This window comes from Osmerus mordax, chromosome 5 (genome assembly GCF_038355195.1).
Source record: "Osmerus mordax isolate fOsmMor3 chromosome 5, fOsmMor3.pri, whole genome shotgun sequence".
In the NCBI taxonomy this organism is placed as follows: domain Eukaryota; kingdom Metazoa; phylum Chordata; class Actinopteri; order Osmeriformes; family Osmeridae; genus Osmerus; species Osmerus mordax.
Window position 1 is genome coordinate 7,735,889 of NC_090054.1, and position 26,544 is coordinate 7,762,432.

Consider the following 26,544-nt stretch of genomic DNA (forward strand, 5'->3'; position numbering starts at 1 on the left):
AAAATCCCGCTTGATGTTGGAAATGGAAGCATGGTTTTCAGTGCTTTAATGGCGATCTCAGGATAGCCTTCATCCAAAACACAGATAGAGTTGTTGTCTCAAACAGGGTTCATTGAGTGGTAACTAACACTTGTCATGTGTCAAGAGGAAGAGACGCGCATGATACAGCTCAATAAAGCCCACAAACTTGCTAAAAAATGAGTAAACAAACGTCTTTGCAGAGCTTTTTTGCTCAGGGGAAAAGGCCCGCGGAGAAGGAGAGAATCCGGTCATTTTTCAGAATAAAACGTCTTTCAGACTCTGATAATCAATTAAAAGGATATAATGTTATTAATTCTTTTTTGTGCGGCCCGGTACGAAATGACCCACTGACCGGTACAGGTCCACGGACCGGTGGGCACCGGTTGGGGAACGCTGCTCTAAAGACCCGGCAATTCAATCAATTTCTCAGCACATTTGCAATGTAATGCAATGCAGATGTGCACACCGCCCCCTACCGAACAAGATGGGTAGCTCGGTCAGCAGGGAGCTGAAGAAGAGCGGCTACTGACGTCACTCTGCTGCGCCGCTCAGAATGCTTTTTCGTTTATTTTGCATTTCTGGAAATGCATTTTCAAATTTGAGTCCATTAATGCAGCCACATTCTTAAAATGAAAAAGCATTTCTGGAAATGCATTTTCATTTTCAAATTTTACATTTCAAATTGAATTCTGCTATCTATTTACTGGGGCATGTTTTGAAAATTAAATCTCAAATGTCTTTCTTTTTCATTTTAATTAAGTGAAAGATTGAGCACTCTTAAAAATTAAAATTAAAATGCAAATAGGATGATTGATTACTAATTTCATTTATGAGTCAAATAATGCAGCCACATTCTTAAAATGAAAAAGCATTTCTGGAAATGCATTTTCATTTTGGTCACGATTTGCTTCCATAACATGATAGGTATCTGTGGAGCCTTCAAAATAAAAGTCCCTGGCGCAAAATGGATGACAGAAGCAGTGTTCTTTGTGCGTCAAACCTGCTAAATCAGATGAAGCACTCCAATGTGTTCATGCTTCAGTTTTTGTGTTTCAGCAATACTAATGGGGGATTTAGCTATAATATATGATTGTTCTAAGTACCACCTTTCATTAGAGATAACAATTCTGAAAAATAATACCTTTTTATCCTAAGTATTTGACCTTGGTTACAAAGGGTAATTTTGGAGTCTCCAAAAGGCCCTTTTAGAAAACGCCTGGATGTACTCTTATAAAAACGTGCCAAATATGAATATATTGTGGTATTATGTTTGACTTTTGATTTGAATTGGGTAAGGCTTCAGCTGTGGTCCAATTCTGCCTTCCAGCTAATACCTACCACCTCTAGGCCTCTTCAGGCCTCTGTTTTCAAAACAAAATCTAGAATTTTTTTTGCGCCCGTGGGATTACATTCCACCACTTTTTCAACTGTAATATTAACAGACAGTGTGGTTAAATGTTCAATGTATGGACTAGGCTACTGCATTCAAATACTAGAGAGGGTACAATTTCTGGGGAAATTGTAGGGTGTGCTTGCTTGCGTCGGTTGCACAGGGGTCCGTTTTTGAATGACATTTTTACAACTGATATTTCTGTATATGTTATATAAAAATGCATACTTATTATTTATAAAGATTACATAGATTTAAAAGCATATTTTTTTTGCTGCTCATTTACAACTGAAAATACGAGTGAAGTGTAGAATGAAATAGATGTCTTCTCATTTCCCCTGCAAGAGGCAGCCTCATCGTTGAATCAAAACGAATAAATTTGGCAGACCGGTGTAAAAATTGACCTAATCTCTATGACTTAAACGTCCTTTTAAGTTTTTCCCTTCTCGTGATATTTTCAAGCATTTAGCCTACTCATATTGCTTTTATTCATGAATAAAGAACCCCCTTTGAAGATTATTCTACGACGTTACCGGCAGTAGAAGATTGAATCGCGATTCAAACAGTACCATCTGGTAACTGAAAATATGCCCCCCAAAACGTAAATAAGCTTGACATTTATTTAGTGGAAAATCGCTCATTCATAAAAAGCTCACTGGTAGCGACCATTGTCAGTAACAACGCAAAATGCGATATAGCCCTGTGTGGAGAAGCTGCCCCGGTAAATTGTACTACTACGGTACAGTACTAGACTACTGCTGTGTTCGTCTTGGTAGCGATTGCGTTGGTTGAATTGGATTTAACGTTCCGTTGTACGGTTTAGGCTGAAATTAATTATTTTCATGAACAGATTGACAACGTTTAGGCTGTGGCAATGAAGTTCAGGTTAGTAGTTAGATAGACTTTTGATTTAAGTAAGGAGAGTGCCGTTCTGTCGCTGTTTGACTTCCTAAACAGCTGTGTAGTGTAGATGTTTTTGTAGTGTGTCTCGCGTAAGCTACAGCGTTGCAGTGAGCTACACTGGTTTGAAACGACAGGTAATGGTAATTTCACCAACAAATCGTTTACTAATGTCAGAATAAATCCTACAACGAAAATGTATATGTGAGGAATGTTTATTTTAACGATTGAAAACAGATAACGCTACATCATAGACCACTGTAGTATGTGTTGCCCGGGCAACACAGGCTAATGTCATGATGCTAATACTTCAGTGAAATAGTAGACTACTGTTTCCGAAAGTAGATGTTAATAATAATAATATCAGCTTATATTGTACATTACACATCACAATTGTGTGTCATATCACAAAGTAAAATGAGTAAATAGTTATCACCCTGGCCTCTTTTCTTGTGGCGTTTCTGCAGCTGCTAGCCTAGCTATCCCTCAAGTTAACAGATGCGAAACGAATGTTCTGCCAAAGGTAGTCACGCATGTTTTCGTGACGTTAGTGACGTAGTGACGTTAGTAACGTCAGTGACTGTGGCTAGCAAATTAGCCACCGTTAGCTTCACTTTTCGCCACAAAAACTTAACTTCAGCCTAAACCATGCAACGGAACGTAAATTCCAATAGAAGCAACTCAATCGCTACCAAGACGAAACTTTTGACACCTACTTTGTCTATGTAGGCCAAATATTGACTGAGTTTTAGGGGGGCAAAAAGAATAATAATAATAATAATATATATGTGAGAGAACAAAGGTTGTGCCCTTGCCGAAGGCAAAGCACACCCAATAAGCATCGACTCAGCCAGCAATTGTCTCCCATGCCAATTGTCTCTCCTTTGCTGCTACAGCCGTGTTGCCTTTTTTCCGTAATATGTGCTCAGATTCAGCATAAACGTGTATTAACACTTCTAACTGAAGCGAGGGGAAGTAGGAGGACGTTTTTTATCGCCGGGTGCCATGTTATGCTATTTGAAATAATTGTGTGTGTATGTGATTGTGCCTGTATATAATAATGTTCCCAATTTAATGCTGAATCTTGATTCTGAATGATCTGTCTATACATCTACGAATCTCATGCTTGACCACAAACAAGATGTATTACGAAAGACTTGTGTTTACAACTCTTACTCATGTGTGTTGCTATGGTAACCCATCTATGATTGTTATGGTGACACTGTATGGTTGTCCCCTTTAGCGGTGTCTTGTGGTAACCCCGGTACCCCGGCTCATGGTAGGATTGTGTTCAGCGATGGCATGGTGTTCTCCAACTCTGTGGCCTATGCCTGCTGGGAGGGCTACAAGACCTCCGGACTCACCACCCGACACTGTACCACCAACGGTACCTGGACCGGACACGCCCCCGACTGCACAGGTATTTCCCCAACTACACAAGTGTCCATCACTGCACAGAACAGACACATTAACAGGCCATGCCCACCAAAGCACAGGTAGACAGACACCTTGACAGCCCACACCCAACACACAGTATAGATATGGTGGCCTGGCTTGCTGGACTTGGTGGACTTAGGGTCCAGATACACTAAAAGACAAGAACAGCACACAGAATAAATGACAAACACAATCAATTATCAAGGTTTAGACAACTGTAGCAGTGTCTCTTAGCTTGGATTGGTAAAGGGTAGTGCTAAACATTGTTTGTTACAGCCACATTGCCTATAAATATCATCATCTGTCACAATGTTTCAAGTAATTTTCCACACCAAGCACTATTTGGACTGAAGACTACAAGATCACCTGCATGCATAATAATATACCAATAACAATCATGCACTCTTTATTACAGATTTTCAATTGCACAAACAGATCATCCATACGTAAAAAATAACAGGGGACACCAATACTAACACCAAATGGGGCTGAGACACTATTGCCACATTTTACTTACATGATCTGGTGGACATTCCAATATGCAAGAATTCTTGCAATATATTTGGGCACCCCTCTTTGACTCAATTTAACAACTTTTTATGATTAACACGATCAAAAGCATTGCAGTCATCAATAAAATACAATAAGAACTGATGATGCTCTTAGGTTGAACATGCGAAAATGTCTAGTATTTATTGTATTTATTATCAAGCAGATCTGTGGCTTTATATGAGCAATGTGTAAACTGCAGGTGTGTGACAGTAAGATTCTATTTTATTGATTTGCAGTTAAAGTTGAACTATTTGCTGTCTCTCTGCCTCCCCTCTAGTTATCAGTTGTGGCGACCCTGGTCCTCTGGCAAACGGCATATACACAGGAAGTGACTTCTTCTTCAACAGCACAGTGGAGTACCGATGTAACCCAGGCCATCTAATGGAGCCAGCAAATGGTGCTCTGTTGCTCTGCACCAAGGAGGGCTCCTGGAACCAAACCAAGCCTAGCTGCAGAGGTACAGGATGTCACATACAGTTAAGGTCACAATTATTAGCCCTTTATAAAATGAAACAAAACCCTTAGCTTTTCCAAGGAAATGACCAGTGCTTATAGTACATTACTTCCAAAAGAACAAAGACAATTTCAAATAAGTTTGAAGATATTTTACTGATGCATTGAGTTGAAAGAAGAAAGAATATGACTAGGGCAAGATTACTAGTGTAGGGGGTTTAAGATTTGCCAAACAACCAAAAATATTCCCCTATGGTTTAAAGGAAGAGGGAAAACTGAACAGTGTATTAACATTAACCAAATAATGCCACAATAATAGTTGGTTGAGTCTATGGGTTAAATCAGAAAAAAAATTGTCAAAGTAAGTTGAACAAGTGCATCTTAACCCTTGTGTTATCTTCGGGTCATTCTGACCCATCAGTCATTGTGACCCACCGTCGTATTGCGACAACTTTACCGCATACAAAAACAAAGTTAAGCATTTTCTTTTAACCGTTGGGCTGTCTCAGACCCCCCACATTGCGAATGTTAAAAGAAAATTATTTTTATTTGTTTTTGTATTGGGTAAAATTGGGTAAACACAACGATGGTTCGTTATAAACCTTTGGGTCATGTGACCCGAAGGCAGCACGAGGGTTAAGCCTTTTCTTGAAGGTGTGGAGACAGTCAGTGTCTCTGATGGAGGTGGGGAGTTGATTCCGCCATTGGGGGGCCAGACAGGAGAAGAGCTTGTGTTGGGACCGGGCGCTCTTGAGCGTGGGACCACCAGACGGTTGTCAGAAGAAGACCGTAGGTGGCGGGTGGGGGTGTAAGGCTGGAGGAGAGACTTGATGTAGTCGGGTGCAGTCCCGTTCACCGCTCGGAAGGTCAGTACCAGGGTCTTGAATCTGATACGGGCTGTGATGGGTAGCCAGTGAAGGGAGATGAGAAGCGGGGTAGCATGGGAGCGTCTGGGTGGGTTGAAGACCAGGCGGGCCGATGCGTTTTGAATCCTCTGGAGAGGACGGGTTGCACATGCTGGGAGACCGGCGAGCAGCAAGTTGCAGTAGTCCAACTTTGAGAGGACAAGTGCTTGGACTAGCAGCTGGGTGGAATGCTCAGGTATCTCCTGATCTTCCGGATGTTGTAGAGGGTGAATCTACACGACCGGGAGACTGCAGCAATGTGGGCTGTGAGGGAGAGCTTGTCATCCATGGTAACCCCGAGGTTACGCAAGTTAAGACAATAAATAGGCTGCTACTGCACGACATGGGCTCTCACCAGTGTAACAATGGGAATTGGATGACACCTCAAGTGTCGTCACAGCCTCACTTTGGGAAAGCATGCCCTAGTGCTGGGTTCTCCAATCCTGGTCCTCGAGGGCCGCTGTCCTGCATGTTTTAGATGTTTCCTTGCTCCAGCACACCTGTTTCAATGAATGTGTTGTTATCAGGCTCTGTGGAAGCCAGGTTAATGACCATTGATTTGAATCAGGTGTGCTGGAGCAGGGAAACATCTAAAACATGCAGGACAGCGGCCCTCGAGGCCCAGGATTGGAGAACCCTGCCCTAGTGGGAACATTCTAGGTGAGACTGTTGGGCACAGCATAAGTGTCTTCTTTGGAAAGGGCACCATTTGGGACATACATGACCATTTGTCATGTAGGGGCAGCATAAAGGGCACTTCATAACAGCACACTTTTCCATTGGAAGTAAGGGCACGGGAACAGTAAAATTTAGACCATTGTAAGGGCACCTTATAGGGTACTGCATCACATTTTCTTTACTATAAAGGAACTCATTAAGACATGTTTTTACATTTATAGAGGGCAGACTGTCATTTATTGCGTGGGGCATCCTGGGCACTCAAGCATATTTCACAATGTGAATGGCAGACAGTAGGGCACTTGGTCTAATTTTTGCCACTCTAGAGGGCATTTTAGAAACACTTTTTCAACCATGGGGGCACCAGGCAGTCGCTCCCTGAGTCTTCCAGTGGGCCTGGATAAACCCATGGGGACAGTATATTGCACCTATAATATTGGGGAAGCCAGAAGGAGAGGTAATATAGAGGCTTGTCAACATATAGGCTACTTTAAACAATGAAAACACTTTATACAATTGAATAAAAAGTCTCCTTGATTCTTTGTGTTTCAAGATTACCTGAAAAACTGATGATAATATTCAGGTACTGCTTTGGAGCAAGGTATACCCTTCATATTTCCTGGCATAGTTGCCCGTTCAAGAATGTCCCACATGCAAAGACACACAGAGATGCAGACAGACTGAACAGTGTCAAGGCTTGGCTCCAGTGAGTTTGCTTCCTTGTGTGATTCCAGCAGACTACATAGTCTAGGCCTACCTACATAGACTGCAGTCTACTACCCTCCTTTCTACTATTATAGTCTACTACTCTCCTTTCTATTAATTTCTACAAAGGATGGTATGCTGCTCTTATGTGTTCATTGCCATCCTTAAGAGTTGCTAAAATGTTTTTCTATGTAGCCTATATATCTTTTAAGAATTACAATAAAATCTATCAAGATAAACTATGCTGGGCCTGCTGAACCTATACTTCTTCCACAGATACTGGTCAGGGAAGCATACTGTCTCTGAAGACCCTTGGGGCTGGTGGGATAATTGTCTTTGTATAATCTGAGCACCTTCATCCACCACAGGGTTGTCAAAGAACGGATACGCCATAATTGATTGTAACTTGTCTAGAGGCTCTGCTTAGTTTCTAAGGCCTTATTTTATGTCAATTAACCAATGGCTCTTGAAAACAGTTAAAGTGACATTATTTCTTAACTTGTTTATTTAAATTAATATATTTTTTGGAGGTGAAGTAAACACGTAAATCATTCATGTCTGCACTTCAAAAACTCGGAATTAACGTTTCCGAACACGGACTAAAGTGCTTTGAGCGCAGGAATTTACTCGACGGAACTGTCTTTTGAGATTCTGTTTCCGCCAGTTTGAAATTATTTACAACACATTTTAGTTTAGCTTGACCAGAGAATGTTTAATACAGGGGTGCCCAACCTCACAGACATCAAAACAAGAACACTCATGAATCAACAACCAACATTTTAAAGTGAGGCTTACTCTGAAAAAAAAACTTTTGTGTAGGCTTACGTGTGGCCTACCAACACAAGCTAAACTTGGCATGTGACTGACTGCCTAGTATGCTCTGACCTGGTGCCTGTAGCCTTGGGGAGGGAGCTGCTCTGAGGTCTTGGAGTGGTGTAAGGACTGGGATCTATTTCCACCTGATCCTGTTTGCTCAGCTTTTTGAAGAAGTCTGCTATCTTACCCTTTAATGTTTGAAGTGAACCCTAAGCAAAAATAACATGTAGGCCTACACATCCAATTACCCACATTTGAGTCCAATCTCAATCTTAAACATATCCCCATTATTATCTTCAATCAACTACCAAGTTACAAGATCATGGCTATCCCTACTCTGAAATACGTATTTCAAACAGCCATAGGCTACAATAGCAAACAGGGTAGCTATTTGACTACAGTGTTAATCTATTGTAATGTTAATAGATTGGGAGTCAGTTGGCTGAGCGGTGAGGGAGTCGGGCTAGTAATCCGAAGGTTGCCAGTTCGATTCCCGGTCATGCCAACTGACGTTGTGTCCTTGGGCAAGGCACTTCACCCTACTTGCCTCGGGGGAATGTCCCTGTACTTACTGTAAGTCGCTCTGGATAAGATGTAAATGTAAGATTGATAAAGCATGATCTCATCAAGTAATCTTAGCAGTTAAAGTACAAAAATAGTGTAGCGACCCACACCGAAAGACGTGTGTTATGTTAGGCTGTTAGTTGTTTGTTTACCAGTAGTGTTCGCGGGGTCCGACATCAACCTGCTGTCTGCTAATCACGGGAATACCCAGAATGTTTGGATGCCGGGCATCCTGGTGGTTGGTGAAGGGGTATGAAGGGGGGTTGGGCAGGGGGGATGGAGCATTCAATGTTAAGGTCAGGGGGGTTCATCAACGTTGATTAAGGAAAAGCGAGACTTATTTCGCCAAGTCTCACTTACTTTACATTTACATTTATTCATTTAGCAGACGTTTTTATCCAAAGCGACTTCCAAGAGAGAGCTTTACAAAGTGCATAGGTCACTGATCATAACAACGAGATAGCCACAAAACATTGCGAGTAGCCAAAACATGAAGCACACATTGTGAACAACCAAAGTAAGTGCCAAAGGGAAGAACCATAAGAGCATGTAGTTAAACAAGTTACAATAATCCTGCCAAAGCAAATTCCTTGTCTGTGCAAACTTTCATGGCGAATAAATCCCATTCTGATTCTGATAAAGTAAAAAAAAAAAAAAAAAAAAAGCAACAATAATAAAAACAATATATCACAGCGAGTACAAACAATTTTAAATCAGTTACCACTAACCACAAGAGCAACAAGTCTCTGAGCAAGAGTCATTGTGATCCTTGAGGAAACTAACATCGGGTCAAGCGAACCGTTCCTAAGTACCGTTGTACTCCCGGAACAAGTGTGTCTTGAGCCTTTTCTTGAAGGTGGAGAGACAGTCAGTGTCTCTGATGGAGGTGGGGAGTTGATTCCACCACTGGGGGGCCAGACAGGAGAAGAGCTTGTGTTGGGACCGGGCGGTCTTGAGCGTTGGGACCACCAGGCGGTTGTCTGAAGAAGACCGTAGGTGACGGGTGGGGGTGTAAGGCTGCAGGAGAGACTTGATGTAGACGGGTGCAGTCCCGTTCACTGTTGGAAGGTCAGTACCAGGGTCTTGAATCTGATACGGGCCATGATAGGTAGCCAGTGGAGAGAGATGAGGAGCGGGGTAACATGGGAGCTTCTGAGTAGATTGTAGACCAGGCGGGCCGCTGCGTTCTGAATCCTCTGAAGAGGGCGGGTTGCACATGCTGGGAGACCAGCGAGGAGCGAGTTGCCATTGTCCAACTTGGAGAGGACAAGTGCTTGGACTAGCAGCTGGGTGGAGTGCTCAGACAGGTATCTCCTGATCTTCCGGATGTTGTAGAGGGTGAATCTACACGACCGGGAGACCGCAGCAATGTTGGCCGTGAGGGAGAGCTCGTCGTCCATGGTAACCCCAAGGTTCCTGGCAGAGGATGAAGGGGTCACCGTCGCAGATCCCAGGGTGATTGAGAGATCGTGGGAGATGGAGGGTTTAGCCGGGATGATGAGAAGTTCTGTTTTGGCAAGGTTCAGCTGGAGGTGGTGCTCGGTCATCCAGGCGGAGATGTCTGTGAGGCAGGCCTCTAGCCTGTTTGAAGGCAGAGGGGAAGGTGCCAGAGGTAAGAGAGGAGTTTAGGACATGGAGAAGAAAAGTTATGATGGAGGGGAGATGGTTTGAAAGAGAGGGGAGGGGATAGGATCAAGGGGACAGGAGGTGGGGCGATGAGAGAGAATGAGGTCAGAGATCTCTGCCTCAGACAGAGTAGAAAAAGAGTTTAGACATTTAGTTGGGTCAGTCATGGAGGGTGAGAGGGTAGGAAAGGTGGGTTTAGGGAACCGACTGCTAATGTCGGCGACTTTTTCCTCAAAGAAGGAGGAGAAGTCGTCTGCTGTCAGGGTGGAGGGAGGGGGTGGGGGAGGTGGGTTAAGAAGGGTGGAGAAGGTAGAAAAAAGTTTGTGGGGGTTTGAAGCAGAGTTAATTTTGTTCAGAAAGTAGAGGGTTTTAGCACCAGTTATGTGAGAAGAGAAGGATTTGAGGAGGGAGTGATACTTATCAAGGTCCAGACCGCCTTTGGACTTGCGCCATCTCCTCTCAGCTGCCCGAAGGGTGGACCGTTCTTCACGAATAACATCCGTAAGCCACGGGCAGGAGGGAGAAGATCGTGCAGGCCTGGTTGACAGGGGACAGAGAGAGTCAAGTGATGTGGTTAACAAGGTGTCGGTGGCAGTGTTAGTGGGGTGGGACGAGAACTCGTCAATGGGGGGGAGGGGGGATGTTACAATAGAGGAGAAATGGGAGGGGGATAGGGAGCGGAGGTTGCGCCGGAAAGTTACAAGGGGAGGGGAGGTAGGAGGAGTTGGAGGGAGAGAGACAGAGAATTGGATAAAGTAGTGATCAGAAATATGCAGTGGGGTTACAGAGGTTAAGTCGGTGATACAGTTACGTGTCAGGATGAGGTCTAGCTGTTTGCCTGCCTTGTGGGTCGCCGGTGTGCTCAGCAGCGTCAGGTCGAAGGAGGTCAGGAGAGACAAGAAGTCGACGGCCTGAGTTCCTTGGAGGTGGATGTTGAAGTCCCCAAGGACTATCAGGGGGGTTCCATCATCCGGGAGGACGCTGAGGAGCATGTCCAGCTCCTCCACAAAGTCGGCTAGCGGGCCTGGTGGGCGATAAAGAACAATTAAGCATGCTTTGATAGGATCAGTTAGCATCACACAATGGTGTTCAAATGATTTGGCAGTAACAGGGAGTGGTGTGGATGTGTATTTAATATGTGGGGAAAGAAGCAACCCTGTCCCAACACCCCACCCGGTTGAGCGGGGTGAGTGAGTGAAGGAGTGGTTGACGGAGAGAGCAGCTGGAGTTGCAGTGTTCTCAGGGCGGATCCATGTCTCTGTCAGCGCAAGGGCATGAAGAGAAGCATGAGATGCAAACGCTGGGATGAAGTCTGCCTTGTTCACAGCAGACTGGCAGTTCCAGAGCCCTATAGAAAGAGAGAGGACAGGTGGAGAAGATCTGGATAGGTAGTGAAGGTTAGAAGTTGACCGTATATACTTTGTGATATATCTACGTCTACGGGTAGTGTAATGAACGGGAATGCTGATGAAACACATGCTAGCTATGAATATGTTCTAGGTGGATTAGAAAACAAATAGGGTGATGCTTATCAGAAGAGGTTATCCGCCTCTTCGGCCATCCTCGGTGGACTCCCGCAGGTAGACTCCCTGTCTTTGTTCGACCGAGTCTTCGTGCACTGAGGCTGCCAGACGAGGCTGCCTCTGCAGTGCTAATCGCCTAAATATGCTAAAGGCGCAGCTGACAATGGCCCTAATTATGTAAACAAAGCCAGGGTCTCACTCGGCGGCAAGTACCCTGAAACTTTAGCGAGAGTTCCGTTCCATTAAGGTGGCTTATTCTAGTTCTAGCTACGTAACCAAGGTAACTTATACTTCGGAACTAGCCTGATCCGTGTCAGGTTAAAAGTCAAGCCAGAGCCTGTTTAAGGATATTATATATATTAGACCAGGGGTGCCCAACCAGTCGATCGCGGTCTACCAGTCGATCGCGGGCTGAGTTGCAATGTTGTGTCACTCGTTGTGTGTAGCCTATTTCTACTGTTGTGTAAAATACATTTAAACTTTCAACTTAAACATCTTAAATAGGCACAATGAATTGCCGATCGTGTGAAGCAGCAGTGTGTAGATTTGTAGCCTACAATAGTAGGCTATATCAGGCATAATGAAAATAAAATCTCACGCGCTTCTTTCTATCTGTGCATGCAGGGTATGGTTACTAGGTTGTAACTAAGGACTCGAAAGGGCGCGAGAAGCTAGACTAGAGCAAGTGGATACTACCATGGCAGAAGCTACAAAATCTAAAACTTATAATTTTCATTCAGAGTGGGAGGAGGATTATTTTTTCGTGTATTCGAATGCAAAGTCCATCTGTCTTATCTGCAATGCAAACGTGGCTTTACCAAAGAAAGCTACGATACAAAATTCCCAGCTAAATCATCTCTGCGCGCCCGAAAAGTCCAGGAATTGAAAAGTCAGCTAGCAGCACAACAGTCCGTTTTTACCAGGCCCAACACCAAAAGTAACCATAGAATTTACTGAAGTAAATGTGAATGTGCATGGTGCAAAGAATAACCACAAGTAGGCCTAGGACTGGACCGTAACAACACAACAGACAAACAACCCAAATAATACAATGCCTAATTCAAGTTGGAAAAGTGGTATTTCGCTACCTTAGTGGGATTTCTGGCACTGAGAGGAGGAAGCTAGTCTCTCATAGTCCGGATAGTAGGAGCTGAGTGCCAGCCGTTAGCAGACCGCAAGCTGGTCATCAATCATGGTGGATCTGTGTTTTGACTTGAGTCTAATATCTGTGATATTAGACTCAAATGTAGGTAATTGGATGTGTAGGCCTACATGTTATTTTTGCTTAGGGTTCACTTCAAACATTAAAGGGTAAGATATTAGACTTCTTCAAAAAGCTGAGCAAACAGGATCAGGTGGAAATAGATCCCAGTCCTTACACCACCCCAAGACCTCAGAGCAGCTCCCTCCCCAAGGCTACAGGCACCAGGTCAGAGCATACTAGGCAGTCAGTCACATGCCAAGTTTAGCTTGTGTTGGTAGGCCACACGTAAGCCTACACAGAGTTTTTTCAGAGTAAGCCTCACTTTAAAATGTTGGTTGTTGATTCATGAGTGTTCTTGTTTTGATGGCTGTGGCATTTTTTGTGTGAGTATACACTAATAGTTATGTTTTAATGTGAAAGATTCATCAAAAGATCTAACCTCTAACCTGGTTAGACCCAGATTACAGTGTTTCCCCTACCATAATATAAGGGGGGTGCCCCCCCCCCCCCCCCCGGAAGGTCAAGAAAAAAAAATTCAGGTTACCTTTCCTATAAAACAGGTATAGCTTGCTCTTTTATTAAACAAACTCAATGGCCTTATGTTATTTATGTTATTTACACAACGGCATGTCATTTCTGTCTCTACATGGTCGCCGTTGCCCGTCGCCCCACACAGGATTTTACACAGGATGCCCAAGTTCTTAATTTTGATTTATCTGTTTTAACTATGTGAGGCTGCCACATAGCCTATCACCATTCCTTCTTGTACTAAGGGAAATGAGAAGAGAACCTTGTTTCATTCTACACTTCTCTCTCAGTATTTTGAAGTGTAAATGAGCAGCAACAAATGTGTGCTTTTTAAGATATGCAATCTTCATAAATAATAAGTATGCAAACTTATTTAACATATACAGAAATATTAGTTGTAAAATTTAAGTAAAAAAACTGACCCATCTGCAACGAAGATAAGCACACCTCACAATTCCCCAGAAATGATACCCTCTCTAGTTGATACATGTTTTACTTTGTAAAGTTTTAGGAATGATGTTACCATTGGACAGAATTTTTGGAAAATGTTCCATATCTCTTTAGCGGCTAATAATTTTGACCTGAACTTGAATCCTCTTATCACTGTTACTGTTAATCCTCTTAGGATCATTGTCCCATTAATACTCAGAGGCACTTCACCTGCCATCCCACCTCCACCTTGCATTTGGACAAAAGTCAATTATTTACTTTTCTCCTGTTAAGATTGTGAGCTTCCACTCACAATTCTGCTCATTATTAATGGAAGGTTTTTGGTTGGGACATGTTAGAATGTGACAATTTTGAAGTGCTTTTTTTTTTAAGGTGACAAAGCCAGCATGAGATCATAAGAGCTTCCTGCTTCATCTCCTGCACTGCTTGTAGAGATGAAAACAGAGGAACCTATAAAGTATAAATACATCACAACAACTTCCCTGAATTTTAAGTATTATGAGATCAAAAGATCTCAGAATGCATTTTTTATATATATAAACAAATCCTCATCTTGTTTGGCGTAGCAAGCAAAATAATTCAGTTACAGACAGACAAAAGGTATTCTGGGTGTCTAATGTAAGACGGGAGCAGTAAGATGTCAAGAGTGTAATCCTATCAGGGGAAGTATGTAGCGAGTTTGCAGTGAGGAGTTGGGTAACAGGGAGTAGCTACTGTAGCTGCTCCATAAAGTATGTATATGTTTGATAGACACACTGTGTTTCTCCCAGGTTTACGTTCTACTTGCATGGTTGTTTTAGTCAACATACTGTGTTCTGTTCACATCCTACTTCTGTTCTTAGTAATCCATTGCGGGGCACCTCCTGCTGTGCACCATGGAAGGGTGGAGGGTTCTGATCACACCTGGGGCTCCAGTGTGTCCTACAGTTGCTCCGAAGGCTACCAGCTGTCCAGCCCCGGAGTCCTGGCCTGCGAGGGCAGTGGCACCTGGCGCGGAGAGATCCCCCAGTGTCTACGTAAGTAAGCTCCAAGCCAGGCCGAGATCCTTCTTTTCAATGTTCCCAGAACCTGTCATGCTCCAGCGATGGTTAGTTGACTTCCTCCACACCATCTTCCATATGTATTTTGAGCTTTCAAGATTAAGATACATCAACTCTACAACAACTAAATTGGTTTTCAAAGAAACACAGCCTGTACCAGCCACCCTTGACATGTTTCCAGACAGTTGTGACATGTTGGGAGAATGCACAAAGACCATCAACAGCTCCTTACTTGCTCCCTGCAGCAGGGGCAGTCAGGTCTGGCCATAACATGAGCATTACATGCTACATAGGCAGGGTCTGGCAGTGGGGCCTGCAGCCCTGATCATAAGCCTGTGACATGCTGTCAGAGAGAGAGAACAGAGGAGCATAGTGCATTCGACTGGAACTTGAGAACTGTGTATCATGAGAAATTTTGCCTTGTATTTTTGTGTGTTTGTGTTTATGTATGCTCTGAAGCGGTGCTGTGTGGAGACCCAGGGACACCTGCGGAGGGCTACTCTGAGGGGAAGCAGTTTACCTACAAGGCAGAAGTCAGATTCTACTGTCGGGCCCCCTTCCTCCTGGTGGGCTCTGCCCTCCGACTTTGCCAAGCGGATAGCACCTGGAGTGGCATACAGCCGTCCTGCATAGGTACCACCGCTTTGATGATATCTGTAGACACTGTATTTTTTGTGATATAAGTGTCAACATTGCAGATTTGCTGGAATTGTAATATGTGAGTTTATTTGTATAGACCCTGCTTACAACACTTGTCGAGATCCCGGAACTCTTGTTAACGGCATGCCTGTCCTAGCTCAAGGCTTTGAGGTAAGAACACTGTTGATTTGTGAGCATGCTTACGTCCACATAACTAGTTTATAAAAAACTCAATTACACAAGACTGCAAGGCTGAATGAAGAGATTTGAAACAGATTATATGTTATGAATTCACCTGAGTTACAATATGTTTATTTCTATTTCAGGTTAGGAGTAAGATCTCCTTCAGGTGTCGTAAGAACTACCACATCCTGGGTTCTACCACTAGAACCTGTCTGGAGAACCTGACCTGGAGTGGAACTCAGCCAGAATGCATTGGTGAGGAGAACAGTTAAATTGAACATCAATCCCCTACTCTATAGAGGAAACTGACAGTGAAATGGATATGTATGGATCCAGTTGATCCCATCTCTCTGAACAGAGGCACATGTGGTCCTGTGCGAACAGAGAGTGATGATGCAGTCAAGTGACTCTTTAGGCTAATATAATCCTGTGAATTTGAGTTGTCGTCATGCCTCCCTTTCCCCCCACGGCTCTGTAATTTGTATTTGTCTCGCTGATGATTTTGGACCTGTAGTTGTTGTGTGAGTGTGTGTGCACACATGCTTGTGTGTGTGTGTGTGTATGTTTGCAGGCATGTGTGTGTACATCTATCCATTGCATTACAGTAGACCATGTGAAGGAACACAAGAAACTAGAGAGGGTACAATTTCTGGGGAAATTGTAGGGTGTACTTGCTTGCAGATGGGTCCGTTTATTAACTGCTATTTTTACAACTGATATTTCTGTATATTTTATATAAAAATGCCTGCTTATTATTTATGAAGATCGCTTAGCCCACATTTGTTTCTGCTCATGTACAATTCTAAGTACAAAAAGTGAAGTGTAGCATGTCCCTGTACTTACTGTAAGTCGCTCTGGATACGGGCGTCTGCAAAAATGACTAAATATACTGTAAATGTAGAATGAACTTAACCTATATGACTAAAACGTCACCTTAAGTTTTTCCCTTATACAGTAGTGATATTTTCAAGCATTTAGCCCACTCATATTGCATTCATTCATTAAAAAGATCCTGTAAAGTAAATTCCATGTTTTGCTTCTACGTACATTATATGTGTGAAATTAGTTCCTGAAAGCATGTGCAAAGCGCTAAAACTTTGTCGCACTGAAATGTTGAGTTAGACCGAAGAACAGTTTCTCTTCCGTTTTCAGATCAGGTTTTAATGGGCGGAGCCAAAAAAGGCCCTATCTACGTCATTTCGCCCCATCTACGTCAGATCACTGAATGGCTCCTCCTGCTGCACTATTATTGTAGCTTAAATCATCTAGCTAGCAAGCTTCAGGATGTCTCCCACCACCCGCAACTGCCTCTTCCCTGGATGCAAGAACTCCAGCTGCGCTGCAACGCCATTTAAGTTCCCTGTTGATAATGAAAGGAAAAATAGGTGGATAGATGTTGTGAAGAGCCGCTCATGGAAAGTTTCGGATAAACTCCAACAGCTGCCTCTGCGCCACTGACCATTTCACGGCGGACAGTTTTAACATGGACCAGACACAGACGGGGTTCACCAACACACGGCTTCTCTTGCAGCGCGGAGCCGTACCGAGCATCGCCCCCCCCCCGGCCGTTCATCCTCCGGTCGCACCTGGACCATCCACCGCCGCCAGCAGTTCATCACTCAGTTCTGTGTGCTTGTTATAATTATACTAGATAACTTTTCCAGAGGTATCTCTGCTATAATTAGTGCAAACCGCTAACTTGATATTAGGCTACTTGGTGTAGAATGATGGTGTTTTGGTGAAATGATAGCTAATGTGCTAGAAGTAGTTGGAGAGCTCACTGTCTGCTGTCTCTACTGTAAATGTTTATTCCTGTGTTACAGCTCAGGGGAATATTTCATTTATATACATCTGTATGTTTCACTCATTGAACAAATACATTCTAATTCTAGACTGTTTTGTTCGGCTTGACATACCGTCCATTATCTGGGTCGTAGCCTTCCAGCAAGGGGGCCGAGCTTCAGCTCCTTCAGGCGACACGCCCCCCCAGTCTCGAACAGAGAAGACTGCTAATTTTCTTACGATTTCAAAGCCTAATTTAACATACTTGTCGGTGGGTTTTTTTTTTCATTCGAATTTGGATGGGTAGTTGATAACACATTATTCTGTGGTGTGGTTAACTTGAAACTCGTTTTTAATTCCCCTTTACAGGATCTTTAAGAACCACCTTTGAAACAAGCTGAACCCCCTTGAAACAAGCTATTCTAAGTAGCTAACATCATTGTCACCGGTCATACAGGGACCGGACAGCCCCGATCAGGGAATCCGGTACCCCGTACTCTCGGAGCACCCCCCACATGAGCCCCCGAGGGACACGGTCGAACGCCTTTTCCAAATCCACAAAACGTGTATACTGGTTGGGCGAACTCCCATGTACCCTCCAGGACTCTGCCGAGGGGTATAGAGCTGGTCCACTGTTCCACGGCCAGGACGAAAACCACATTGCTCCTCCTGAATCCGAGGCTCGACAATCTGACGGACCCTCCTCTCCAGGACCCCTGAATAGACTTTCCCAGGGAGACTGAGGAGTGTGATCCCCCTAAAGTTGGAGCACACCCTCTGGTCCCCCTTTTTAAAGAGGGGAACCACCACCCCGGTCTGCCAGTCCAGAGGCACTGTCCCCGATGTCCACGCGATGTTGCAGAGTCGTGTCAACCAAGACAGCCCTACAACATCCAGAGCCTTAAGGATCTCCGGGCGGACCTCATCCACCCCAGGAGCCGAGTGCACCAGCTGGGCGTAAAAAAGTTGGTCTTAACTCCTACGTCGGTCTTAGTTACGTCCGACTTACACCGAGTGCACCAAGCTTGACAGACCACGGTCATAGCTACGCCTGGTTTTAAGATGCGCGTCCTTGTGAAAATACGAAAGCGTCGATCGTTGCCAAGCAACACATTTAAGAGCCTATCCAAAGCGCACTTAGCTAGCCTATCTCCCTTCAAAACAAGCCATGGATTTTAAAAAGAAAGAAAAGGAAAATACATTTTACTGATAGAGAAATTAGAAAACTTCTAGAGTTGTTTACTCAGAATAGAAGCGTGCTCACGGGGAAATGTAATAATATCAACACAAACAAACAGAAACAATCAGCTTGGAAATCGATCACCAATAAAATTAACAGTGGATTTGTGCGATCACGGACAACTTTTTCTCGCCTTAATGCCCTTTCCATATGTTGCCTATAAACGAGACGCGCTGCATGTGCGATCAAACTGTTGTACATTATAATTACCATGGATATTAGTCCGATTTTCCAACTTATGCCTGCTCCCCACTAGGCGTAAAATGTACACCCAGGTGCAGCACATAAAGGGCTTAAGTCTAACTGGTGCACTAGTCGTAACTTTAAGTTAGTCGTAACTTTCAGTTCTACGTCGGACGTAGCGTTACACCCCGGCGTACGCCCAGCTGGTGCACTCGGCTCCAGGGGCCCTGCCACCGCGGAGCTTTTCAACCACCTCGGCGACCTCAGCCCCAGAAATAGAAGGGCCCCCCCCACCGATGTCCCCAGACTCCACGTCGCAGTGCACCATCCCCACCAACCTTCGGATTACTAGCCCGACTCCCTCACCGCTCAGCCACCTGACTCCCAACAGTTAATAAAAAATGATTCCAGATCAGGAGAACAGTGCTGCAGAATCACTGTCACATCTTCACACCAGCCACTGTTAATGTAAAAACAAATACCACCACCTTTCGTTTTGCCAGAGAGCACAGGGTCACGATCCGCTCTCAGCAGTTTGAAACCTGCTAGCTGTAGCGCAGAGTCTGGGATCAGTTCACTCAGCCATGTCTCCGTAAAGCACAAAACGGAAGATGAATGAAAGTCTCTGTTTTTCCACACCAGTAGCTGAAGTTCATCCAGTTTGTTGCTCAGTGAACGCACGTTGGAGAGAAATATCCCCGGTAACGCTGTGCGTCCCCCACGCCGACGGAGTCGCACCAGAGCACCGGCTCGTTTGCCTCTCCTACGACACTTCGCTGCTAGGACAAGAAAGGAGTTTGGTAAATAGAACAGAATAAACAAGGCAACCAACTGCATTCAATAAAACATTTTATTGTACAATATGTCCTGTGTTCTTCCACTCCTTTTGTTTGTAGTGATCCGGTGATCTTCTGGCTATGATACATGTACAGCTAGCTAAAGGTATTGCTTACGTAGACCTACAGTCTAGCTCCAACTGCATTTAGAATCTAACAAGCTTACGATAAACTTTAACTAAAGCTGGCTATATAAAATACTACTAATAACAACTGATATGTGGTGGTCGAAATATGAAAAAATGCAGGATTTTCGTAAATGTACCTTTTTTGACACAGCTGTTTACTGAATTTACTAACTTGCTTCAGACCCCTTAATCTGCAATTCATTGTTGCTAGCTCTACTAACTAGGCTAATAAGAGCTATATATAGAAGACTTACTTTGTATGCCAACAAACACCAATAATTAGAACTAATTTGACAGACTATAAGCCAACTGACTTCTGGTTATGATACACATGCTCTCTAGCTAGTTTAGTAAAAGTGTTGCTTATGTTAGATACTAGCTAGACCTACATCAAACAAGCTATAATCTTACGATAAACTTTATCTAAAGCTAGCTATATGAAATACTACTAATAACAATTGATGTGGTGGTAAAAATATGAAAAAAATGAAGGATTTTCATCAATTTACCAGCTAACTTGCTTCGGAGACACTGAAAATGAATGGGGTTGAACGGTGGAAAATCGAGTATAATTATAACAAGCACACAGAACTGAGTGATGAACTGCTGGCGGCAGTGGATGGTTCAGGTGCGACCGGAGGATGTTGCTCGGTACGGCTCCGCGCTGCAAGAGAAGCCGTGTGTTGGTGAACCCCGTCTGTCTCTGGTCCATGTTAAAACTGTCCGCCGTGAAATGGTCAGTGCAGAGGCGGCTGTTGGAGTTTATCCGAAGCTTTCCATGAGCGTGGCTCTCAAAATCTATCCACCAATTTTTTCTTTCATTATCAATCGGGAACTTAAATGGCGTTGCAGCACAGCTGGAGTTCTTGCATCCAGGGAAGATGCAGTTGCGGGTGGTGGGAGACATCCTGAAGCTAGCTAGCTGATGTAGGCTACAATAACAGTACAGCAGGAGGAGCCATTCAGTGATCTGACGTAGATAGGGCGAAATGACGTAGATAGGGCATTTTTTGGCTCCGCCCATTAAAACCTGATCTGAAAACGGAAGAGAAACTCTTCTTCGGTTTACCTCCACATTACAGTGTGACAAAGTTTTAGCGCTTTGCACATGCTTTCAGGAACCCATTTCACACGTATATAATGTTCTTAGAAGCAAAACATGGAATTTACTTTCCAGGATCTTTAAGCATTCTCACAATTGTTTTCCTGTTTCTCTTTATTGTTGGAATGCTGCTTCAGCATTCCAAGTATTGTTCTTTGAATCTTTATTGTTGGAATGCTGCTTCAGCTGTTAAAACCGTTCAGCTATCAAATAATTCAGCAGTTTCAGGCCATTCCTGCTATGACTTTTCAGCTTTGTACCTCTTATGCTTGAATTAATATAAATCAATATTCATAATATTTTTAACATGGGTTTCCAATGGAGTTTTCTTTCAAATCCTCTCAAACTTTTTAAACTTCTTCAACTTCCAAATCCTTCTTCTTCCTCAATCTTTCAGCTAGAGCCACCATTTAAACTTTAAAATGTTGACAAAACCCTAAACTATTTTTAAATAATTCAGCTTTTTGATATCTATTCAACTTTTTTCAATAGCACTGATTATGTTTCATGACTTTTTCAAGCCGTTTCTGAGATTTACATGGGTGTGACTGCAGACTGAAACGCTTAGGGAGGCCTGAGCTTCGGATGTCGTTGAAAAAATATTTCTAGTTTGCCAGCATTACCACATTTTTCGCTCTTCATGCTTCATTTTTGGATCAATAGATAGCTAATTTTGTGCTGGTCGTAGACAGTTGTCTGTTGAATCCAACAGACGTACATATTTGTTCAGAGCCCCACGAAAGCGAGACAAAGTCCAACTCTCGCCCCATAGAGACCAATGCAAATCTGGTGACAAAATCGTCAGAGAAAGCAAAAAGAACAAGATTTTGAAACTGCCGGTAGAGTCGTATTTCTGACCGCACAGACATATAAAGACATTATTTTCGTGGCAACGACAGACACGCACCACTCAGTCTCTCACACAGGTGATTTGTATTAGCTGATTAGTGGAGTCACAAGGCAGAGCTATTCAGTCAACTCGTCTCATTAAAAGACTAAGAGCACTATAATTTCAGCTACTAAAACAAATATACTACTTCTACTACTTCTACAGTTTAACAGTTCAGCTTTCAGCTTCTCCCGCATTGTAGGCTATTTAAGCTCTTAGCTTTGTTAGATGATGCAGTTCAGCTTCCACACTGCCTCTTGAAATTCAACTATTTCTTCGATTGCTTCACAACGTTCAAACTTATTCTCCCGCATTGTATTTAAGCACTTAGCTTTGTTAGATGATGCAGTTCAGCTTCCACACTGCCTCTTTTGTGTGACTCACACATCTTTGAAATTAATTTCAGCTTTCAGCTTGCGGGTATTTTCTAATTCTGTAGCCTATTTTCAGCAATTTAAAAACAAATAATTCATCTTTCAGCATTCCAACGCATTTTCTGCAGGAAATGCACTTTCAAGTTGTCAACTTTTTAGTTCTTCCGCCGTTTTTTGTCCTTTAACTAGTCCTGCATACTTTCACGGATTCCTACAATTGTGGAATCAAAATGTTCAGCTCCTTCAGGAGATGTGTGCTATGCTTTTCTCATTTCTCACTTTTATACTTTTTTATGTATTAAGGTTTTTGTGCAAATTATCCTTTCAAATCATTAAAAAGCTTCCTCCTCTTTTAAACGTAACTACTTCAGCATACTACAGCTAGAGACACCATTCAACCTTTAAAATGTTCACAAGACATTCAGCATTCAGACATTCTAACCCAAATGATTCAGCTTTTTCAAATATTCAGCCAATTTTGAATTATGACAGTTTGAAATACATTAAAATGTTTACTCCTTGATTTTTATGAATGAGCAGCAAGCAGAGTGGCACACTGCTGCCTGCTCTTTTTCTGATATTCAACTAAATTGTCCAAAAAATTCCTCTAACTTTCAAATACAGTGGTCTCAAGTGTCACGCATTGAGCGTGACTGTCACTCATTTTGGTCTTTTGTCACGCACTCCCGCCACACATCGTATTTCTCACGCAGAAAAACTATATTTAATATGCCGCAGTGCACAACCGAAATTTCTCTGGCCGCGCCTCTCTCACTATGGAACCGGCAGGAATCAAGCGCGTCTCCCCTGGAGTTCTTACTCGAGCCTGCCACTTATCACCCAATCAAAAAAGAAAAGGTCTACACAATAGCTAATCAGAAAATAGCACTATTGCTGAAGCAGCCCTAAATTTAATCTCAGCACCCCTAAAAATAATAATAATTAAAAAGTTCATGAAGAAAGGGACATCTTTAGTTTTTTCATTCATTCAATATTTTGCATAATAATACATAAATGTATGAATTGTTATCCAGTGAAATTAGGGATTTATAGGCATGCAAACTCCTCACCTTTTTGAAACCAAAATAACCTATGTTCGTGGCCGTGGCCAACACAGCATTTTACCCGTGCTTCCCAACTTTACAACTGGCTCTGGAACCAATGCTATACAAAAAATGTCTTTATGGTTAAAAGAACATGACATTGTTTACAAGAGCACAGATTCTACATAGATCTAGCCTCTTAATTTTGCTCTCGAAGTGCACCAAATTCATGCGTTTAACTTTCAAATTTAATAAATTTTCTTCCGGGGGAGCGGACCCCCCTAGAGGGTCGAGGGTTCGCCGTATCCTTCTCACCTTTTTCACCCTTGACCTGTTTGCATGCCTGTTATTAGCAAGGGGTTTTTGCACTTTTGCAAGGCACTGTATTCATGTCACATTGTCATTGGGGGCTGAGCACCCCTAAAGGTCTGATCCTAGAATCGCCCCTGAGTCTAGGCGTAGTCATATTTTCATTATCACACGATGACTGACATATTGTCACATTATAAACATGTTTTTCAAAATAGGCTTAATAATTTTATTAGCACTAAATACATTTAAGTGTTTTGCATAGTTGATGTTTTTACACTTTCATGTCATACTTTATCATTATATCCTGGCCATGGATGCCTTAATCATTGCTGCCTTTCAAAGATGTCAGGTAAAAAGCAATTAATTAATTAATTTTGAGGGGGGGCTGGGGGAGGGGAAATGTCACTCTTGCCTGTCTTCAAAACTTGAGAGCCCTGGCCATAGTTAGCCTAGCTATCTCCCAGAAGTTAATGAGCTGCTAAACTAATGTTCTGCTAGAGGTAGTCACGCGTGTTTTCGTGACGTTAGTGACGTTAGCAACGTCAGTGACTGTGGCTAGCAAGCCACCGTTAGCTTCACCTTTCGACACAAAAACTTAATTTTTACTTAAACCATGCAACGGAACATTAATAAAAATACAAGCAACTCAATCGCTACCAAGACAAACCTTTTGACAGCGACGTTGTCTATGTAGCCCAAATATTGACTGATGCTTAGGGGGGCAAAAAGAAATAATAATAATATTAGTGGTGGGCCGTTACGCCAACAACGGCGTTTTTATCGGGCGATAAAAAAAATATTGCCGTTAATTTATTCTCAAAGTTGGGTTGGGAGCTGGGTCTATACTACGCAAGCTATGGTGACTTTCACCTTGATATTTTAGCGCGGATGTATACCTAGCCGAATTGCACTCTAGGGGGCGAAAACGAGTCTTCGAACCTGTGTGTATGCCTTGTGTATGAAATTATCACATCAAACGTGACGTGCTAACATGGATGCAGCTATGAAGCTGCCTGGTTTGCTTCAAGGAAAATGTATTTTTAAGAAGCTTCCCAATGGAAACCTCGACAAGACTAAGGTTGTTTGCACCTTGTGCTATGCGGAATTAGTTTACTGTAGGAGTTCTTCCAGTCTCAAATACCACCTAAACGCAAAGCATCCTTTAGCTAATGCAGAAGATGCCGGGCCAAGCACTGATATAGCGCAGGGGAAGAGTCGTCATCAAACTACGATGTTTGAGTGCAACCGAGGCAAGCCCGTCAGCACAGCTCTATCAGCCAAGCTAACTAATCTAATAAACAGTTAATAAACACAAGTACATCTTATTGAACATAATTTATTTTCATCACCAATTATCATAGTAGAACATCTTTCTCAAGCAGTTTGTGATGCATTTTGAAAACAGGAGATGAGCTCCTGGTCTAATGCGCCACCTGGCTTGAGAAACCCGTTCTCAAAGACTTACTTTTAGTCATTATTTGGGTAGCACACATATTCCGAATGCCTTCGGCGGAATACAAATGAGCCATTTTAATCTAGATTAACGCCAAGATAACAGTGAGATTAATCTAGATTTAAAAAATTAACTTAGTGGTATTCCCACCACTAAATAATATATTTGTGAGAGAACAATGGTTGTGCTCGCCGAAGGCGTGAGCACACCCAATAATATATATGTGAGGGAACAAAGGTTGTGCCCTTGCCGAAGGCAAAGCACACCCAATTGAAAGCAAGGACGGCTGTCTTCATCAGAAACTATCTGTAGTAAATTGGATGTATGTGAGCAGTGTATAACCTGGTAATGTGTGAGAGTTAGAGTTATATTAATGTGCCATTCGGGTAGCTCACCTCTCAAGATTCCCTAGGCAACTCCTGCAGGCCGTAGCTGGTTTCCATTGGGTCCTCCGGATGACAGGGATGATCTTTGGAAATCTCTAATGCCTGCAAGGGATGAGTAGAGAAAATATTAAGCTTTTCTGCCTCTCTCTCCTTCTTTCTTCTCAATCAATCTCACCTCCTTCTCTCTTTCTACAATTCTCTTTCTCTCCCCTTCTTTCTCTTTCTCTCTCCAGCCCATGCATGCAGACAGCCAGAGACTCCCTCTAATGTAGATGTACGTGCCATAGATCTTCCCACGCTGGGTTATACCCTCATCTACACCTGTCAAGAGGGTTTGTACCTGGCGGGGGGATCTGAACACAGGACCTGCCGGCCAGATGGGAGGTGGTCGGGCAAATCCCCAATCTGCAAAGGTACTGTGAAGGAAAATTCTAGCGGTACTGTGTAATTTGAATAGTCAACAAATCTTAAGAATGAACAGAGTACTCTGTGACCAGTCATAACGATGGACACGCAGGCTATAAGCTACAGGTCGTTCGGAAGAGTGGTAAAGAACATCCATAAACACTGCCTTATATAAACTTAGAACAAATGGTCTTCTAGATGGTCAATCAATCAATGTAGCAGTCTCTATGATTGGCTAACTCTATTTAATGACAGTTTAAACAATAGCCTCAGTGCCTCGTGTCCCAAAGTTCTTTGATGTTGTATCTCTCTCCAGACCATTAGATAATGAAGCCACAGGAGTTGGCCAGCCAAATGGTCAACTGTCCTTTGTGTGGTCATCTTCAAACAAGACTTTTAATTAACACAAACAATGAAACAGGAAACAGTCCTTCTAGCCAAATTTCAGAGCAGCTGCCTCTTTGACCCCTTCTACAACTTCTCCCCCAGGTCATAAATACCTTAAAACAATCTGACTTCTTTCCCTACAAGATAGTCATATAAGATTCTACACCCATCCTCCAGAGCCTCAGTTTCTTACATTCACTATCTATAACAAAGGAGCTTACAGATTACCGCTTATAAAACATATACATTGTAACTAAACTATACATGTCCTAAAATTCTATCACAGTAAATTGATGCAAATCACATCCCCACTGTTTTATATTAAATTCTGTTGTCATATTTTCTTGCATATATTAGTAGTCTGTGGAAAGTTACAATATTGATGATTTGATGGGTAACCAGTAATGGCT

General features: G+C 43.0%; 1 protein-coding gene across 1 annotated transcript in view; it reads left to right on the top strand.

Moving 5' to 3' along the window:
• LOC136943695 (CUB and sushi domain-containing protein 1-like) overlaps positions 1 to 26,544 on the top strand; it is a 402,237-nt gene that overhangs the window by 370,165 nt on the left and 5,528 nt on the right. The window contains 7 exon segments of the mRNA XM_067237118.1: positions 3,555 to 3,731; positions 4,578 to 4,757; positions 14,595 to 14,768; positions 15,252 to 15,425; positions 15,529 to 15,602; positions 15,758 to 15,869; positions 25,576 to 25,755. Coding sequence (XP_067093219.1) covers positions 3,555 to 3,731; positions 4,578 to 4,757; positions 14,595 to 14,768; positions 15,252 to 15,425; positions 15,529 to 15,602; positions 15,758 to 15,869; positions 25,576 to 25,755 — 1,071 coding nt within the window.